At 43.8% G+C, this 19,859-nt stretch overlaps 1 protein-coding gene across 2 annotated transcripts in view; it reads right to left on the bottom strand.

The window, feature by feature from the left end:
• Positions 1-18,895, bottom strand: part of LOC115173828 (ubiquitin-conjugating enzyme E2Q-like protein 1) — a 59,213-nt gene extending 40,318 nt beyond the window's left edge. For both annotated transcript variants that reach the window (XM_029732267.1, XM_029732268.1), the window contains exons 1-2: positions 18,539-18,895; positions 17,298-18,221 (exon numbers count right to left, since the gene is read on the bottom strand). In XM_029732267.1, the coding sequence (XP_029588127.1) occupies positions 17,298-18,029 (732 nt within the window). In that variant the 5' untranslated portion in view covers positions 18,030-18,221; positions 18,539-18,895. The remainder of the gene's footprint in view (positions 1-17,297; positions 18,222-18,538) is intronic.
• Between the last annotated feature and the right edge of the window lie 964 nt (positions 18,896-19,859).

Here is a 19,859-nt window from a genome sequence, read left to right as displayed (position 1 = left end):
TCGGTGTTCCAATTCATCCCAAAGGTGTTCGATGGGGTTGAGGTCAGGGCTCTGTGCAGGCCAGTCAAGTTCTTCCACACCGATCTCGACGCTGATCCACACACCGATCTCAAAGGAATCCCAACTCTGATCTTTGCCAATTATTTGTCATATTTGATACAGTACATATAGTATCTTATATTTTTCCCAATGTGTAAACAGCAACAAAAAAACACATCTGATCTTTTGAGTTCTGGTTTGTACCACATTTGTATGTGGTTCCCAATGAACTCTGATCCATTATGCAACCTCAGTCTGGACGCAGATTTTTTCCACATGACTTGCTGTTACCAAAACAACCACCCAAAATGTAATGGAACAGTGACAGAAAATGGACTGAAAAAAAGATCAGCTATGAAGAACAAAAACTGAATTGGGTTCAGCCATCAGCCATTGAGGGGATGCTTTAAAAAAAAATATGAAAGCTACTATGCTGCTCGCATTGCATTGCGTCCAAGCTCAAGAATCAGCCAGCTTAAATTCTCATTGGCTGACGCGCACTTTCATTCTATCTTGTGAATTGAAATAATAAAAAATAAAGTTGATTTTGGTTGTTTTCTGTGTAGCAGGTAGAATGTCACATTGAGTGACATGGGTAGTGTAGCTGAAGTGTTAGGGTGGTGTCACGGGTGTAGTAGGAAGGAGTGGACCAAAGTGCAGCATGTGTGTCGTTCCACATTTTATTTTAACTGCGAAACTATGCAATACATATAAATAAACTGAATAACAAAACAAACCGTGACGCAGAGTTGAAACATACACAAAAACAATCTCCCACAAACCCTGGTAGAAAAAAAACCTACTTAAGTATGATCTCCAATTAGAGACAACGAGGACCAGCTGCCTCTAATTGGAGATCATCCCAAACAAAACCCAACATATAAATACAAAACTAGAACATGACAACATAGAAAAACTAAACTAGAAAACCCCCCTGTCACGCCCCGACCTACTCTACCATAGAAAATAACATATTTCTATGGCCAGGACGTGACAGGTGGCTGTGTAAACACAACGTCTTTCACTCTCTTGAATGGGGAAAGTTATGCTATTATCTAATTAAATGTGATAAAATAAACAAGCCATCCAAGGTTTTTATAAATATTTTTTTTATTTATTAATTATTTACAAATTCTGTATGGATCATGTTTTGTGAATGGGGGCGTTGTCATGCTGAAACAGGAAAGGGCCTTCCCAGACCATTATTCCTCCTCCATCAAACTTTACAGTTGGCACTATGCATTCGGGCAGGTAGCGTTCTCGTCCATCGGACTGCCAGATGGTGAAGCGTAATTCATCACTCCAGAGAATGCATTTCCACTGCTCTAGAGTCCAATGGCGGCGAGCTTTACACCACTTCAGCTGACGCTTGGTATTGCGCATGGTGATCTTAGGCTTGTGTGCGGCTGCTCGGCCATGGAAACCCATTTCATGAAGCTCCCGACGAACAGTTCTTGTGCTGACGTTGCTTCCAGCAGTTTGGAACTCAATTTCAGACACATGATTATTATGACCTATGTGCTTCAGCACTCAGTGGTCCCGTTCCGTGAGAATGTGTGGCCTACCACTTTGCGGCTGAGCCGTTGTTGCTCCTAGACATTTCCACTTCACAATAACAGCACTTACAGTTGAACGAGGCTGCTCTAGCAGGGCAGAAATTTGACAAACTGACTAGTTGGAAAGGTGGCATCCGATGGTGGTGCCACGTTGAAAGTAACTGAGTTCTTCCCTAAGACCATAAACTAATTTGAAGGGGCGTCCAAACACTTTTGTATATATAGTTTATACATGACCACGGTTTTGGTGGTGACAGCTCAGGTGCTATGGATGCTGTTGCAACATTAATGTTGAAGGAAAGAGAAAGGAGAGAAAAACCTTTTAAGATGTCACTCTCGATTGCCAGAGAGAAGGAGCTACTCTGGAGACTAGATCTTCTCAGAGCCAACAATGAAACATTTCAACATCACAAATATGAAAAGCTATAAATATAGGAGATGATATTCTTCCGATGGCTGCAAAAAGCGTCCTATAAACAATTGAGTTGGTCAAAGAAGCAATTCCATCCAAACACAATCTCCCATCTTGGTAAAAAAAACAACAACAACTGCATTTCCTACACACACAAAGGCTAATAATATACAGAATGTGGGAGATGAGGAAAGAAGTGAGTGTAGGCGTTGCATGTGACGCTAAAGCTGGGATGATCTCTTAGCAACAGTGGCTCAGTCTTCTCTAAAGAGGATTGTGTGGGTGGGAGAACAAAATGACAAAACAAAAAAGCCCTGACTTTATCTTCAAAATATTAATATTTAGCCTCCGAGCCACAATAAGGGGCATACTGAGCTAATATAAGATGCATGGCTGATTCTGCTTTTGGAGGCGTCGTGTGTTGTCTTAAATTACATAATCTAATTTATGATTCACCTCTGGAGCATAACGCTTTGAAGAGTCAACTCACACACACACACAGAGAAAGAGCGAGATAGAGAGGGGGAGGAAGAGAGAGACAGAGAAAGAGAGAGAGAGAGAGAGAGAGAGAGGGAGGGAGAGAGAGACAGAGAAAGAGAGAGAGAGAGAGGGAGGGAGGGAGAGAGCGAGAGAGAGGAAAAGAGACAGAGAAAGCGAGAGACAAAGAAAGCGAGAGAGAAAAAGCGAGAGAGAGACAGAGAGCGAGAGAGAGAGAGACAGAGAGCGAGAGAGAGAAAGAGAACACAGGCCAGAGTGGCTCCTTGCCACCACCGCAGTAAATCAGTTTCCATTGGTCACACTCAAACCACATTAAAAGGTAATGTATTAAACGAGAGGTTCGTGTGTCTGGACGGTCATTTTGCGTCAAAGGGATCTCAGTAAGGCTCTGGTCAAATGTAGTGCACGATGATGACTCTATCTGCAAATCAAATCAAATCAAAGTTCATTTGTCACGTGCACCGAATACAACAGGTGTAGACCTTACAGTGAAATGCTTACTTACAGGCTCTAACCAATAGTGCAAAAAAGGTATTAGGTGAACAATAGGTAGGTAAAGAAATAAAACAACAGTAAAAAGACAGGCTATATACAGTAGCGAGGCTATAAAAGTAGCGAGGCTAAATACAGACACCGGTTAATCAGGCTGATTGAGGTAGTATGTACATGTAGATATGGTTAAAGTCACTATGCATATATGATGAACAGAGAGTAGCAGTAGCGTAAAAGCATCTGAAATAGCACCCTATTCCTTATATTGTGCATTACCTTAGGATGCAATTTCAGAACCATTCTTTGTCTGGTCAAAAGTAGTGCACTACGTGTGGAACAGGGTGTCAATTGAGACTCTGTTTCAGATTCAGCCATTTTGTGTCAAATGGCAGGCTTGTTGTCTGGTCGGACATTTTGTGTCTCAAAGATTCTGGGGATGAGTAGGATGGGGTCATAATGCTGAGTGGTCAGGTGATTAGGAACACAGTTTCCATGTCTAAATGTGCTGGTTAATGAGACTCAGTGACTCAGGAGGATCATCAGCTCAGAAGGAGAGACCTTTCTCCTGTCTCTCAGAGGAGACATACAAAGACATTAAGGCTGTATCTCAAGAGTTAGAGTAGTAGTAGGCCTACTATAGAGAGAATCTCAAATGAATACGTCCGCTCTCCTCTCTTCATTACACATTACACATTGATTACACTATCAATCGTATTTCATATGTCACAATGATTCATCGATACGTAAGGATTAGCCACAACAGTGGACTTTTCGGTTAGCCTTCAAAATAAAAGTATGGCATAATTCTACTATTTGTGTTCATTTGCGTCACTGTCAATGACAGGCTTTTATTTTGAAGGCAAACCGCAAATTCCACTATTGTGCCTAATCCTTATTGTGGCTAGCTTCACAACACATAACCCGGTCCGGTCGAACCTCACTAGCCAGATGAAGTTAGCTGGCTGCTTATAACGTTAGCTTTGGCAACAGGGTTAAGTAGCTGGTTAGCTATTTATTTTCATGAACTGAAGTTAAATTTCAATAGGTGAACAACAAGTGGCACCCTAGCTAATACTTACTCACAAGGATTCCTAAATCATTGCTAAGAATAATGAAAATGACTGCAGTTTCTATTGGTCATTGTTTTCAGGCTGGTTGTATTGGTGCTAGCTAGGTACCAAGCTAAAGTTAGCTACCCCAGAAGTTGCGGTCAAACAAATTATGCTTTATTACCAAAGTGGTATTGTAAACACATTGTTCGTGGCTGGTGTTTGCTTGTTTGCAGACTTTTTTGTACAGCTTTGACAGTGCTACTGTATCTTTTTTGACACGCAAAGACCCAAACGGCGTTCCATTGAATGTATGTTGTGACGCTATTACTATTACTGTGTAGCAGTGACGCAATTACTGTGTAACTCCGGTAGGGCAACATCGGAAAAATAGCGCACTTGGTAGTGTTAACCGGTGCTCGACCAGTCGGCGAAAGCCATCATCACCCACATCAGAGAACGGTTGATTGTCAAGGGCAATGAATTCCATTATCTTGGCTTTAATGGATTTTGCCTTTGAGTTGTCTCGCTGAAATGTTCTTACTCTTTCAAATGACTGCTTGACTTGTTGATTGTTCGATCCACACAGCAGACATTGTGGGCTAGTTTAGGAATGCTGTGTTGCACGTATAGCGCAACATTTTACGTGGAGTCATTACATCATGTACCTTCGTTATATACGTATGCACGTCACCTTTGACATCGGTTTTGCACATCGGGCGTTAAACTAGACATCGGCCAATACCGATGTTAGCTAATATCGGCTGATTCTGATATGTTCACCAATATATCGTGTATCCCTAATTGAGATGCTCACTAAAGACACTGTGTCAGCAGTAATGGCCACCCTTTCTCAAAACCACTAAAACGAGTTGGAAAGTGAGGGAAATGTCTTGGTATTTTACCAGGCAAAATAATCCAGTGAAGACTTATGACTTCGAGACATGGAGAGAGGTTGCTAGGGTGAATGAGAAGTGTCATTACCGTGGTGATTAATACCAGAGGACAACTGGCCAGTGGCCACTGGTTTAGCACACAACCATTATTAGAGCAATTACAATACACACACACGCATGCACAGCTAAATTCATCAACCTCATCAATTATGACCAATTAAACAATTAACAAATGACATTCAAAAAATTTCCTGAATTGTCTTGCACTGATTTAATTAAACTGGATATCACAGCCATTTGAGAGCTAAGCCTTATTTCCCCTAATCAACACTGCCTGGAAGAGAGTGATGTAGAGACTGACTACCTAATTGTTTACATTACATCAATCAACAATATCACTCCACTGCCAGCACACTCCATTAACGTGTGACGATTATGTCTGTCCCCCTAGCCACTGCGCAGCGATTATTTCCTTCCCCTTGGCTGTGTGACGATTATTTCCATCCTGTCTGACCTGTGCAATGGGTATTTCCTTCCTTCCTGTGTGTGCGTGTGTGTGTGGACAAAATAGGGACTGAAATAACTCGTTCCTGCCCCAGGCATGTCCGGGCTGACTGACGTTGACGCTGAAATAACAGAGAGAGCGAGAGAGAGAGAGAGAGAGAGAGAGAGACAGAGAAAGAGGGTGAGAGACGGAGGGAGAGAGAGAGAGAGGAAGAGAAAGAAGGAGCAAGAGAGAGATGGAGAGAGAAAGATGGATAAAGAGAGAGAGATGGGGAAGAGAGAGAGAGGTGTGCTTGTGTGTGTGTGTGTGTGTGTGTGTGTGTGTGTTACATCCAGAGTGTGCTTGAGGCTGTACACTACAGTTGTCTATCATTGTTCATCTAGTTTACTTAAGCCTTCCCTCCCTTGCTTGCTCACATCCACAGGGACACACACTAGTCCGTTGTGTGAAGTGAAGTGGTTGATGGGTAATCTTGTGAATGGAGATCAATGGGCTGGGCGGCGGGCGCTCCGATCAGGGCCCCAGTGTATCTTGGTAAGAGGCTTTGCGCTTGGGATTATTGCGTAACGCCTAGCTACATGTGCCAGAGAACCGGATCAAGCTAGAGAAACATGCTATGGGACTGGAGAGCTGGGGATATTGTCAACACATCACTGAAGACTTGTTGACTGTGGAGATTCATGTGTAATATGCAAATAGTTGTGGGTTTAGTGATGTCTGACTGTGTGTAGCTTGTGCAACACACAAGTAGATACAGCACCAGTCAAAAGTTTGGACACACCTACTCATTCAAGGGTTTTTCTTTATTTTGACTTATCTACATTGTAGAATAATAGTGAAGACATCAAAACTATGAAATAACACATATGGAATCATGTAGTAACCAAAACAGCATTATCTCAACCAGCTTCACCTGGAATGCTTTTCCAACAGTCTTGAAGGAGTTCCCACATATGCTGAGCACTTGTTGGCTGCTTTTCCTTCACTCTGCGGTCCAACTCATCCCAAACCATCTCAATTGGGTTGACGTTGGAGGATTGTGGAGGCCAGGTCATCTGATACAGCACACCATCACTCTCCTTTTTGGTCAAATAGCCCTTACACAGTCTGGAGGTGTGTTGGGTCATTGTCCTGTTGAAAAACAAATGATAGTCCCACTAAGCGCAAACCAGATGGGATGGCGTATCGCAGCCAAATGCTGTGGTAGCCATGCTGGTCATCCTTACAACGCCTATGACAGCTATATTCTGTATACCACCCCTACCTTGTCACAACATAACTGATTGGCTCAAATGCATTAAGAAGGAAAGAAATTCCACAAATTTACTTTTAACAAGGCACACCTGTTAATTTAAATTCATTCCAGGTGACTTCCTCATGAAGCTGGTTGAGAGAATGCCAAGTGTGCAAAGCTCTCATCAAGGCAAGGTGGCTACTTTGAAGAATCTAAAATCTAAAATATATTTTGATTTGTTTAACACTTTTTTTGGGTTACAACGTGTAATTTCATAGCTTTGATGTCTTGACTATTATTCTACAATGCAGAAAATAGTAAAAATAAAGAAAAACCTGGAATGAGTAGGTGTGTCCAAACGTTTGACTGGTACTGAATATAAAGGTTTTCTAGACTTTTAATAATCTCTTCCTGGTAAAAGATGAAGTGTAGAAAAGCAAAACATTTGAGAGTGAATTTGGTCTTAATTCAACAAAGGTCCTCTCTGGACGTGGTTATGTTCATGGCCGTCATGACCGCTGACCTAAATAGCTGTGATAACGTGTGATAATGTGTACTCCGAGCATGCGCTGACTAACTGGAAAGTGTCTTCACTGACATTTTCAACCTCTCCTTGTCTGAATCTGTAATACCTACATGTTTCAAGCAGACCACCATAGTCCCTGTGCCCTAGAACACTAAGGTAACCTGCCTAAATGACTACCGACCCGTAGCACTCACGTCTGTAGCCATGAAATGCTTTGAAAGGCTGGTCATGGCTCACATCAACATCATTATCCCAGAAACCCCAGACCAACTCCAATTTGCATAGCGCACCAACAGATCTGTATATATCAATGATGTCGCTCTTGCTGCTGGTGATTCTCTGATCTACCTCTACACAGACGACACCATTCTGCATACATCTGGCCCTTCTTTGGACACTGTGCTAACAAACCTCCAAACAAGCTTCAATGCCATACAACACTCCTTCCGAGGCCTCCAACTGCTTTTAAATGCAAGTACAACTAAGTGTATGCTCTTCAACCGATTGCTGCCCGCACCTGCCCATCCGTCTAGCATCACTACTCTGGACGGTTCTGACTTAGAATATGTGGACAACTACAAATGCCTAGGTGTCTGGTTAGACTGTAAACTCTCCTTCCAGACTCACATTAAACATCTCCAATCCAAAATGAAATCTAGAATCAGTTTCATATTTCACAACATAGTCTCCTTCACTCATGCTGCCAAACATACTCTCGTAAAACTGACTATCCTACCGATCCTTGACTTCGGCGATGTCATTTACAAAATAGCCTCCAACACTCTACTCAGCAATCTGGATGTAGCCTATCACAGTGCCATCCATTTTGTCACCAAAGCCCCATATACTACCCACCACTGCAACCTGTATGCTGTTGTTGGCTGGCCATCACTACATATTCCTCGCCAAACCCACTGGCTCCAGGTCATCTATAAGTCTATGCTAGGTAAAGCCCCGCCTTATCTCAGCTTACTGGTCACCATAGCAACACCCACCCGTAGAACAAGCTCCAGCAGGTATATTTCACTGGTCATCCCCAAAGCCAACAATTACTTTGGCCGCCTTTCCTTCCAGTTCTCTGATGCCAATGACTGGAACGAATTGCAAAAATCACTGAAGCTGGAGTCTTATATCTCCCTCTCTAACTTTAAGCATCAGCTGTCAGAGCAGCTTACCGATCACTGTACCTGTACACAGCCAATCTGTAAATAGCACACCCAACTACCTCATCCCCATATTATTACTTATCCTCTTTTGCACTCCAGTATCTCTATTCTCTACTTGCACATCATAATCTGCACATCTATCACTCCAGTGTTAAAGCTAAAGTGTAATTATTTCGCCTCCATGGCCTATTTATTGCCTTACCTCCCTACTCTTCTACATTTGCACACACTGCACATTTTTCTATTGTGTTATTGACTGTACATTTGTTTATGAGTAACTCTGTGTTGTTGTTTTTGTCGCACTGCTTTGCTTTATCTTGGCCAGGTCGCAGTTGTAAATGAGAACTTGTTCTCAACTGGCCTACCTGGTTAAATAAAGGTGAAATAAAAAAATAAATCAAAGATCCACAGATGAAGCCATCTCTATTGCACTCCACACTGCCCTTTCACACCTGGACTAAAGGAACACCTATGTGAGAATGCTATTCATTGACTACATCTCAGCGTTCAACACCATAGTGCCCTCAAAGCTCATCACTAAGCTAAGGACCCTGGGACTAAACACCTCCCTCTGCAACTAGATCCTGGACATCCTGATGGGCTGCCCCCAGGTGGTAAGGGTAGGTAACAACACATCCGCCATGCTGATCCTCAACACGGGGGCCTCTCAGGGGTGCGTGCTCAGTCCCTGTTCACTCATGACTGCACCGCCAGGCACACCTCCAACACTATCATTAAGTTTGCTGATGACACAACAGTGGTAGGCCTGATCACCGACAACGATGAGACAGCCTATAGGAAGGAGGTCAGAGACCTGACACTTACCCAACAACCTCTCCCTCAACGTGATCAAGACAAAGAAGATGATTGTGGACTACAGGAAAAGAAGGACCGAGCACGCCCCCATTCTCATCGACGGGGCTGTAGTGGAGCAGGTTGAGAGCTTCATGTTCCTTGGCGTCCACATCACCAACAAACTAACATGGTCCAAGCACACCAAGACAGTTGTGAAGAGGGCACGACAGTCTCCCCCAGGAGACTGAAAAGATTTGGCATGGGTCCTCAGATCCTCAAAAGGTTCTACAGCTGCACCATCGAGAGCATCCTGACTGGTTGCATCAATGCCTGCTATGGCAACAGCTCGGCCTCCGACCGCAAAGGCTGATTTCAAGTTTTCATAACAAGCGGTAATCGGCATTTTTGGACGCCGATTTACAGCCGATTACATTGCAATCCACAAAGAGACTGCGTGGCAGGCTGACCACCTGTTACGCGAGTGCAGCAAGGAGCCAAGGTAAGTTGCTAGCTAGCATTAAACGTATCTTATAAAAAACAATCAATCTTAACATAATCACTAGTTAACCACATGTCACGACTGTTCAAAGGAGCGGACCAAAATGCAGCGTGTTCATAGTTCCACATATTTCTTAAACGTGAAACTGAATGCAATACACTTAAATACTAGAATATACAAAAACAACAAACCGTGACGCAGAGAGGAAAACACACTACTCAAAAGATAATAACCCACAAACAACAATGAGAAAAACCCCTACTCAAATATGATCTCTAATCAGAGGCAATGAGGATCAGCTGCCTCCAATTAGAGATCAACCCCAAACAATCCCAACATAGAAATAGAAAACATAGAACAACCCAAAACACCCCCCTGTCATGCCCTGCCCTACTCTACTATAGAAAATTACATCTTACTAGGGTCAGGACGTGACAGTACCCCCCCCCCCCCAAAGGTGCAGACTCCGAATGCAAAAAAAAAAAAAAAACACAAAACACAAAACACAAAGGGAGGGTAGGGTGGGTGACTAATGTCTATGGCGACGGCTCTGGTTCCCACCACCCGCTGATCCCCCCGCTTCTATATGTCCGGAGGAACCAGACCATGGATCATCGCCGGATGCTTCGGACCACCAACCGCCGCTGAAGACTCTGGGCTAAAGGCCGCCGCTGAAGACTCTGGGTTGCAGACCGCCGCTGAAGGCTCTGGGTTGCAGACCGCCGCTGAAGGCTCTGGGTTGCAGACCACCGCTGAAGGCTCTTGGCTGCAGACCACCGCTGAGGGCTCCGGGCTGAGGAGCGTCGCTGGAGGCTCCGGGTTAAGGAGCATCGCTGGAGGCTCCGGGCTGAGGAGCGTCGCTGGAGGCTCTGGACTAAGGATGCGCACTGGAGGTCCGATGCGTGGGACTGGCATAGGTGGCGCCAGACTGGTAACACGCACCTCAGGTCGAGTGCAGGGAGCAGGAACAGGACACCCCGGACTAGGCAGGCGCACTGGAGGCCTGATGCATGGAGCTGGCATAGGAGGCGCCAGACTAGTAACACGCACCTCAGGGCGAGTGCGGGGAGCAGGCACAGGACATACTGGGCTATGGAGGCGCACTGGAGGGATAGTGCGAGGAGCAGGAATCGGTCTCGCCGGACTGGGGAGACGCACTAAGGGCCGAGTGCTCACAGCAGGCACTGGCTGTACCAGGTTATGGATACATACTGGAGACTTGGTGCGTGGTACTGGCTTGGGTGGCTCCAGACTGGTAACACACACCTCAGGACTTGTGCAGGGAGCAGGGAGCAGGGAGCAGGGACAGGACACTCCAGACTGGGTATGCGCACTGGAGGTCTGATGCGTGGAACTGGCTTAGGTGGCGCCAGACTGGTAACACGCACCTCAAGACGAGTGCAGGGAGCAGGAACAGGACGTACTGGGCTATGTAGGCAAACTGGGGACCTGGCATGCTGAGCAGGCCTACTCCTTCCGGGTTCAATAACCATCTTCGCCCTACACCGGCGAGGAGCTTGCACTGACCGCACCGGGCTGTGAGTGCATGTGGGCGATATAGTGCGCACCACACTGTAACTCATCGCTCGCTCCTCCGCACGCCCGCTCCGCCTTGCACTTTCTGCCAGTACTTCCCTTCGAAATCTCGCGTCGAGCTCCGCGCTTGACTCCTGTACTGACTTCTGTCTGCTCCACAGCTCTCACAGGAAGTTCGATCAGGGCTCCCCCCTGATGTTGACAAACTCCCCTTACGCCCCACCCCCCCCCCAAAGAATTATGGGGCTGCCTCTCCACCTTGATTATAGGTGGATATAGCGCTTCATAGTAACGTCGCTCCCTCTTGGCTTCCTCTAGTTCCTCCTTCGGGCGACGATACTCCCCAGCCTGGCTCCAGGGTCCTTTACCGTCTAATATTTCTTCCCAAGTCCACGACTCCAAGTACTTCTCCTCACGCCGCTTGGTCCTTTTATGGTGGGTTATTCTGTCACAGCTGTTCGAAGGAGCGGACCAAAATGCAGCGTGTTCATAGTTCCACATATTTCTTAAACGTGAAACTGAATGCAATACACTTAAATACTAGAATATACAAAAACAACAAACCGTGACGCAGAGAGGAAAACACACTACTCAAAAGATAATAACACACAAACAACAATGAGAAAAACCCCTACTTAAATATGATCTCTAATCAGAGGCAATGAGGATCAGCTGCCTCCAATTAGAGATCAACCCCAAACAATCCCAACATAGAAATAGAAAACTAGAACTTAAACATAGAAATAGAAAACATAGAACAACCCAAAACACCCCCTGTCACGCCCTGCCCTACTCTACTATAGAAAATGACATCTTACTAGGGTCAGGACGTGACACCACATGGTTGATGATAACACTAGTTTAACTAGCTTGTCCAGCGTTGCACTTAATCAATGCGGTGACTGTTAATTTATCATTGAATCACAGTCTACTTCACCAAACGGGTGATGATTTAACAAAAGCACACTCGTTGCACCAATGTACCTAACCATAAACATCAAAGCCTTTCTTAAAATCAATACACGTATATTTTCTTAAACCTGCATATTTAGTGAAAAGAAATTCATGTTAGCAGGCAATATTAACTAGGGAAATTGTGTCACTCCTCTTGCGTACAGTGCAAGCAGAGTCAGGCTATATGCAGCAGTTTGGGTTGCCTGGCTCGTTGCGAACTGTGTGAAGACCATTTCTTCCTAACAAAGACCGTAATTAATTTGCCAGAATTTTACATAATTATGACATAACATTGAAGATTGTGCAATGTAACAGCAATATTTAGACTTAGGGATGCCACCCGTTAGTGTCACAGTTGACTTGGACTGGTGTAAGGTGGAATCAGATGCAGGAGACAGGTGCTGGAGTTGAGTGTCCTTTTAATAATTTGACACACAAAACAAAACCGCGAGGCACAGGGCGCTACAGACAGACTGCCTGGGAAAAACACATTCCCAATATTGCGAACAAACTATATATATATAAGCGGCACAAAAAGGCACGGGGCGCAGCCCGGTAAATCCTCTCTTCCTTAAACTGTCAGAAATAAACCCGTAATAAAACACGGACCACCGTCCTGAGTGGACAATCAACAATCCCGCACAAAAAACCCAACTGAAAACACACCTTAAATAAGTCCCCACTAATGACATACACAAAACAGGTGCGGAACAGACAGACAAAACTAAACGACAGAAACAACGATCGGTGGCAGCTAATAGGCCGGCGACGACGACCGCCGAGCGCCGCCCGACCGAGGAGGGGCGCCACTTTCGTTGGATCCTGTGATAGTTAGATAAAATACAGAACGGTTCCGTATTTCACTGAAAGAATAAAAGTTTTGTTTTCGAAATGATCGTTTCCGGATTTTACCATATTAATGACCTAAGGCTCGTATTTCTGTGTGTTTATTATATTATAATTAAGTCTATGATTTGATATTTGATAGAGCAGTGTGACTGAGCGGTGGTAGGCAGCAGCAGGCTCGTAAGCATTCATTCAAACACCACATTCCTGCGTTTGCCAGCAGCTCTTCGCAATGCTTGAAGCACAGCGCTGTTTATGACTTCATGCCTATCAACTCCTGAGATTAGGCTGGCAATACTATAATACCTATAAGAACATCCAATAGTCAAAGGTATATGAAATACAAATGGTATAGAGAGAAATAGTCCTATAATTCCTATAATAACAACAACCTAAAACTTCTTAACTGGGAATATTGAAGACTCATGTTAAAATGAACAACCAGCTTTCATATGTTCTCATGTTCTGAGCAAGGAACTTAAACGTTAGCTTTTTTACATGGCACATATTGCACTTTTACTTTCTTCTCCCACATTGTGTTTTTGCATTATTTAAACCAAATTGAACGTGTTTCATTATTTATTTGAGACTAAAATTGATTTTATTTATGTATTATATTAAGTTAAAATAAAAGTGTTCATTCAGTATCGTTTTAATTGTCATTATTTTAAATATTTATATATATATAAAAATCGGCCGATTAATCGGTGGCGGGGTTTTTTGTTCCTCCAATAATCAGTATCGGTATCGGCGTTGAAAAATCATGTTCGGTCGACCTCTACTACAGAGGGTAGTGCATACTGCCCAGTACATCACCGGGGCCAAGCTTCCTGCCATCCAGGACCTCTATACCAGGCGGTGTCAGAGGAAGGCCATAAAAATTGTCAAAGACTCCAGCCACCCTAGTCATAGACTGTTCTCTCTGCTACTGCACGGCAAGCGGTACTGGAGCACCAAGTCTAGGTCCAAGAGGCTTCTAAACAGCTTCTACACCCAAGCCATAAGACTCCTGAACAGCTAATCAAATTGCTACCCAGACTATTTGCATTGCCCCCCCCACCCTCTTCTACGCTGCTGCTACTCTCTGTTATTATCTATGCATAGTCACTTTAATAACTCTACCTACTTGTACATATTACCTCAATTACCTCGACACCGGTTCCCCCTGTATATAGCCCCGCTATTGTTATTTACTGCTGCTCTTTAATTATTTGTTATTCTTATCTCTTACTTTTTTTTGGTCTTTTCTTAAAGCTGCATTTTTGGTTAAGGGCTTGTAAGTAAGCATTTCACTGTAAGGTCTACACCTGTTGTATTCGGCGCAGACAAATGAAAATGTATTTGATTTGATAATGCTGATAATCACCCAAGGTCAAACCACTTCTAAAAACCATTCAGTGATTGAATTGGAGCGGTGCAGCTCACATGTTCTACAGCTTGAGTACCACTTATAGAATATTCACTCTAAGATATGAACTCTGGTACTGTCAAATTAAAGAACCAGCACCTTTTTAATTGGTCTTCAATCTAAAAACCTAGTCTTCTTCTGCTACCCTGGGGTCACAGCCATGGGAATCTATTGTCTTTCTACTCAGTAATTACATCATCGTCCCATTCAGGAGATGGTTGTTATTGGAGGTGATCATTTCTATCTCAAGCAGAACCACCACAGGGAACCACAGAGTAGCAGTACTGGTGGCACTAGAGGAGGAATTACTTTGTGTTAGTTTCACATTCAGGATGTGGCAAACCAATCACATGGGAAATTAGGATACACACATACAGAGATGCACAAGCAAAGACACATGCGCATGCACACGCACGCACTTGCATAATTAATCAATATTGTTTTCATTAGCAAACTGGAGGAGGAAGGCACTGGGAAGTAATTAGTGTATACTGACTGCAGAGCTGCTCCTTCTCTCTCTCTCTCTCTCTCGCTCTCTCTCTCTCTCATTCTCTCTCTCTCTTACTATCTCCCCATCAGAGTGTAATCAGAGATAAGATGGAAAGAATAACCGACTAATCCAGATGATGACAAAAGGTCTTCGCTGTCGCGAGTCAATTCTAGAACCTTGTGATGTTCTGTCTTGGCTGATACTGAAAAAAAAGAAAATGGTGTACTCTGAATACTGAATGTGTGTGTGTTGGTGTGTGTGTGTGTCTGTGTGTTTGTGTGTCTGTGTGTGTGTGTGTGTGTGTGTGTGTGTGTGTGTGTGTGTGTGTGTGTGTGTGTGTGTGTGTGTGTGTGTGTGTGCATGCGTGCGTGTGCATGTGTGCAATTTTGAAAGTAAAGATGACCCTTGAAGCTAAATAACTATCACAAGTCCCCCCGGTGACCATTTCCAGTGGCAGTCATGTTATTTGGGTCTCCCTCACAAGCCTTAAGGCCTCAACCAGTGGGATGGAGATGAGAACCACTACCTTCACAGCTGCTTCTGCTCACAATGCATCATTAGGATCTAATTGGCTCGTAATACATTATAAATGTATTAAGTGTAAATGAAATACTTGAGATGATGTGTACATCACCAATCTATATTATTGTCTTTGCTAGTCTTTGCTATGGATCCTTTTGAGTGTTTTTCCTTATATTGCCCATGCATTTACGATTGTGACCACATCTTATGTGTCAATGTACCTGAATTATTTGAAGTGATATGCACAATATCAATGCATACTATTGAAAACAGAACCACCACACATACCTTTGCTTTACATTGTCCATTAGACTAAGCATATGTTTCTTCCTCTCTAATAATTAATGCATTTAATAGACCTATAATAACACCTGCATGACCCAATGTCAACTGGAATTCAACTGAAATTCCGTTACATCATCAAAGAAAAAAGGGAAAAACTACCACTCTTAGGTCATTGGAGGGAAATCACGTGACATGCTTACATAAATTCCCCCTGTCATAACGCTATAATAACAATGACGTCACATGTGACGGGGAACCCGAACCGTCAGTCAAAGCAGCTAGATTCAAGGAATGACAAGCAATAACGTTCTAATGCATGAAATGCTCTACTTGTTCATGTGGTGCATTTCATGCATCAGCGTACTGATTGAATAGGATCAGGTCAACAAACATGATAAATTGTAGGGGAATGATCATATTTGATGACAGAGGGGGTGAGAATGTTGCAGTGTCTGATTTACATAAGTTCTGCTCAGTCCGTCTCTGTCAAAGAGGACAGGACAGGTAGAGGGGAGACAAGGTACTGACTGACTGGATGATGCTTGGTCAATGTGGTTCCAATGACTTTATAGGCTACCAGCAGTAGTTTAATTACATCTTTTAGTACATTTTTTTTACATCTATGATTTCAAATCATTCCTGTAGGCTTGAGGAAATGAAACCCCCATGCACATGTATTCTATATCTGGCCAATAATTAGATGATCTGGAGTGACCTTGTCATTCTTTGGTAGACATTTATTTCCCCCTTAATGGTGAGGATTTCTGGAGGTGATAAAAGATGATGCATTCCAATGAGGAGATAGGAGGAGGAATATACATCTCACACGGAGTAGAGAACATTCAGAGCACAGTAGCGAAATGGCGTCTGTAATGTCACAGCTAAAGATGAATCACGTCTAAGATGGGGAGATGGATTCCCGCCTCTCCCTTTCTCTCTCTCAGAGCTGGGGGAGAGATATAGGTCTCACTATATGAGATCTGTATCACAGTAAAACACCATTCTGATTCTGCTCAGTTTGGCAGATATGAGCAATGGCAAGCTGCAACTAACTCTCACAGTATCATGACAGAATTAGACGTTCGTCCAAGTTTCTCAAGCATCAAATTTCGAAATTGTTGCAAAGATCAAATTTCAAAGTGTTTAAGGTTAAATTAAGGCATTAACTCCGAAATCCTAAAGTGCGGGCTAACGTTTGGGATAGGGACAGAAATCTCAAAAACAACTTTCTATTACTGGATTCCAACTTGCAACCCTTGAAATCAGAGCAGGTGCTTTTGCCCATCGTGTCCACAACGCAGTAGAAAAACAGAAACCTACTTGAAGGTAACAGTGCTCAGACATGAATGGACGTCGAATACTGACTTGTATCATGGATGGACGTCGAATACTGACTTGTATCATGGGTGACCTAGCTGCAACTACTTCGTATTGACAGGCTTTATGCAGTATGGGTTCACTAAATTAACATTATGCATGTTGCATGAGTGTCATGTATGAACATTCAACACTAAATATTAAGCGTCAGCTGCGTCTGATGTTCCAAAACACACACGGGAAGAATGCATTAACAAAACAAATATACTCACCTGTCCTTTTACCAGACTTGCCGCAAATTGTCTCATCACGGCTTCCACTGTGTAGGCGCTGGACCATCCGCGGGGGGTTAACAACTCCATACATATCGCTCCACCGTCCAGAACGTACCCGTTTTCCAACCGGGGGGTGAGAACCCGCATGAATGGCGGAGAGAACGGGAAATTGTCGGGGAAAGAGACATTCAGCAGAATGAACTCGGTGTTTGTTTCTTTCATGTCCTGCCACAGCGCCGAGTCTTTGTCCACCTGGTGGAGCTTGACGTTCCAGTCAAATAGATTGTCGTCGACCAGCTCGACCGTTATAAAGTTGTCTCCCAACCGCCGGATCTCCTGGAGTTCCTTCATAAGTCTCCTCGTCCGGACTTGGGTGCAGTGCTGCCGGTGAGGGGCTAGTGGTGGTATTGAGGCACTGGTCGCTGATTTTCCAACCCCGATCCCACCTCCTCCTCCTCCGCCTCCCATCTGCTGTTTCTCATTGGCGTCCTTGCCCTGTTGCTTATCCTTTACGGACGGTTTGTCCTTGCTGTTGTGCTGGTCCAGCTTCTTCGCTTTGATCTCGGGGGTGCTGAGGAGGTTGTTCGTCTCGTTGGTGGTCTGACAGTGCTGCTTAGTGTTCTTCGTGTTCCCCTTGGTTCCCTTTAGCGATCCCTGGTGATGCTTGGGGTCCTCTGTGTCCCGGTCGTGAAGACGAATCAGACCGATTTTCCGCAGTAGAGTGGCCATTATGTTTTCGCCGAGCGCAGGGCGATCAAAATGCACGATTCTCCCTTAACAGCCAACCACTGATGTTAGACTGTGAAACCGTAAAAAAAACGTCAACAGTGTGCCGCAATCGCTCAGCTATACTGCAGCCTCTGGACAGACGCTTGCATGTAGCCAAGTCTTTCTTCAGTGCATCATTCCGATGAGGTCCGACTGAAAAAACACACAAGCCATGAATAAACCAATGAACTGCTGTCTAATCGATTTGCAGTCTAATAAATCTGCCACTGAATATAAAAAATAATCATATTCAATAGTAGCCTAGTGGACTGTCTGTGCTGTGACTATTGACTGCATTCCTAGTTGCAATGGCTGCTTAATATCTCTGCTATTATCCAATAGGCTACAAAGCGCACCGAATAGATAGCTGCTTTGAAATAAGCCTATACACTATTATGTATGTTAGAAACGAATATACATAACACATAGAATAGCTTCTCTATTTTAATATAGCCTGCACATCGACTTACCATGTATACGTCCGTTCGGAAAAACGTAGCCTTGGCGACGAAAAGCGAATCTGCAGCAGCACTGGCAGCAGCTATTACAGTGGAGAGGGATATCAAACGGTTACTATCCAGCAACGTTCCCGTTGATGTGACCTGGAAGAGCGAGCTAAAGCCTTTGATGTAACTGCAGCTGCCGCGACACTGTATCTACTGAGGACAAACCAACTCCACTAATCCTTGGCGAGGACTCACACAATCCTCGTTAGCTCGCTGCGCTCACTCAAATAGCAGTAGCGGAACGGAACGACCAGCCAGACGTGGGTTGGCTTTGGCCGCTCTACCTTGTTGGAATGGATAATGATGTGGACAGGAGTGAGAGCGATAGATGTGGACGGAAGAGGAGAGAGTGAAAGTGGGCTGGGCTTTTTAGCCAATGTCATCCTATCATAGCTGATACATATGGTCGTTTTCCCCACTTTCCAGGCCTATATGACTCAGGGTGGGGGTCAATTCCCTTCAGTCAGAAAGTAGGGTGATGTCAGCATTAGTGGGACATCAGGTGTTGTGGTACATTTGTGTTTGAGGGTACTGTTCTGTGTTGATTTTGCAACCCAATCACAATAAATGTTATTGGGCTGTTGGTGAATCAATTAAAATGTTATTTGGCATTGCTTCGTAAACAACAGGTATACTAACAGTAGGGTTGGGTAGGTTACTTTCTAAATGTAATCTGTTACAGTTACTAGTTACCTGTGCAAAATTGTTATCATTTACGTAACTTTTGGATTACCTAAACTCAGTAATGTAATCTGATTACATTCCGTTGCTTTTAGATCCCTTTCCCCTTAAATATGAGGCATTAGAAGAAGATAAAAAGGTATGTTACCACTTAAACGACATCTACTGCAGGATAAATCAATGTTAAAGTTCACATAGCTGGCCATATATGGATATTACATTTTGCTTTATGGGTTGATTATGTTGGCTTCTTCTAACCCATCGCTTTCAACTACATATAATAACAAGATTAAATTATATCTTTACATTAAAAACCAAAGTCTATCAGATTCCAGTCATTCCAGTAAATGTTATACCCCTTGATCTTCAAGAATAGGACTTGGAAATAACGGAAGTATAGATTAGCCAAATTGTTTTACCTGAGCATAACCCCAAAACTAAGGACTTATTAGCCAGCCTACTCTGTTGTTTATGATTTTGTTGTCATGGAGGACTGATTGGGCTCATTGATTCGAGTTGAAAAATGTATGCTGCGCTCATGGAATGGCATGCTTTGCTATTTACATGTGAAAATTAATGCTGTATGCTGCATTTGCAGTCGCCC

The sequence above is a fragment of the Salmo trutta genome, chromosome 34, assembly GCF_901001165.1.
Source record: "Salmo trutta chromosome 34, fSalTru1.1, whole genome shotgun sequence".
In the NCBI taxonomy this organism is placed as follows: Eukaryota; Metazoa; Chordata; class Actinopteri; order Salmoniformes; family Salmonidae; genus Salmo; species Salmo trutta.
Note: the sequence above shows the minus strand (reverse complement) of the source record. Positions and strands in the feature narration are given on the sequence as shown.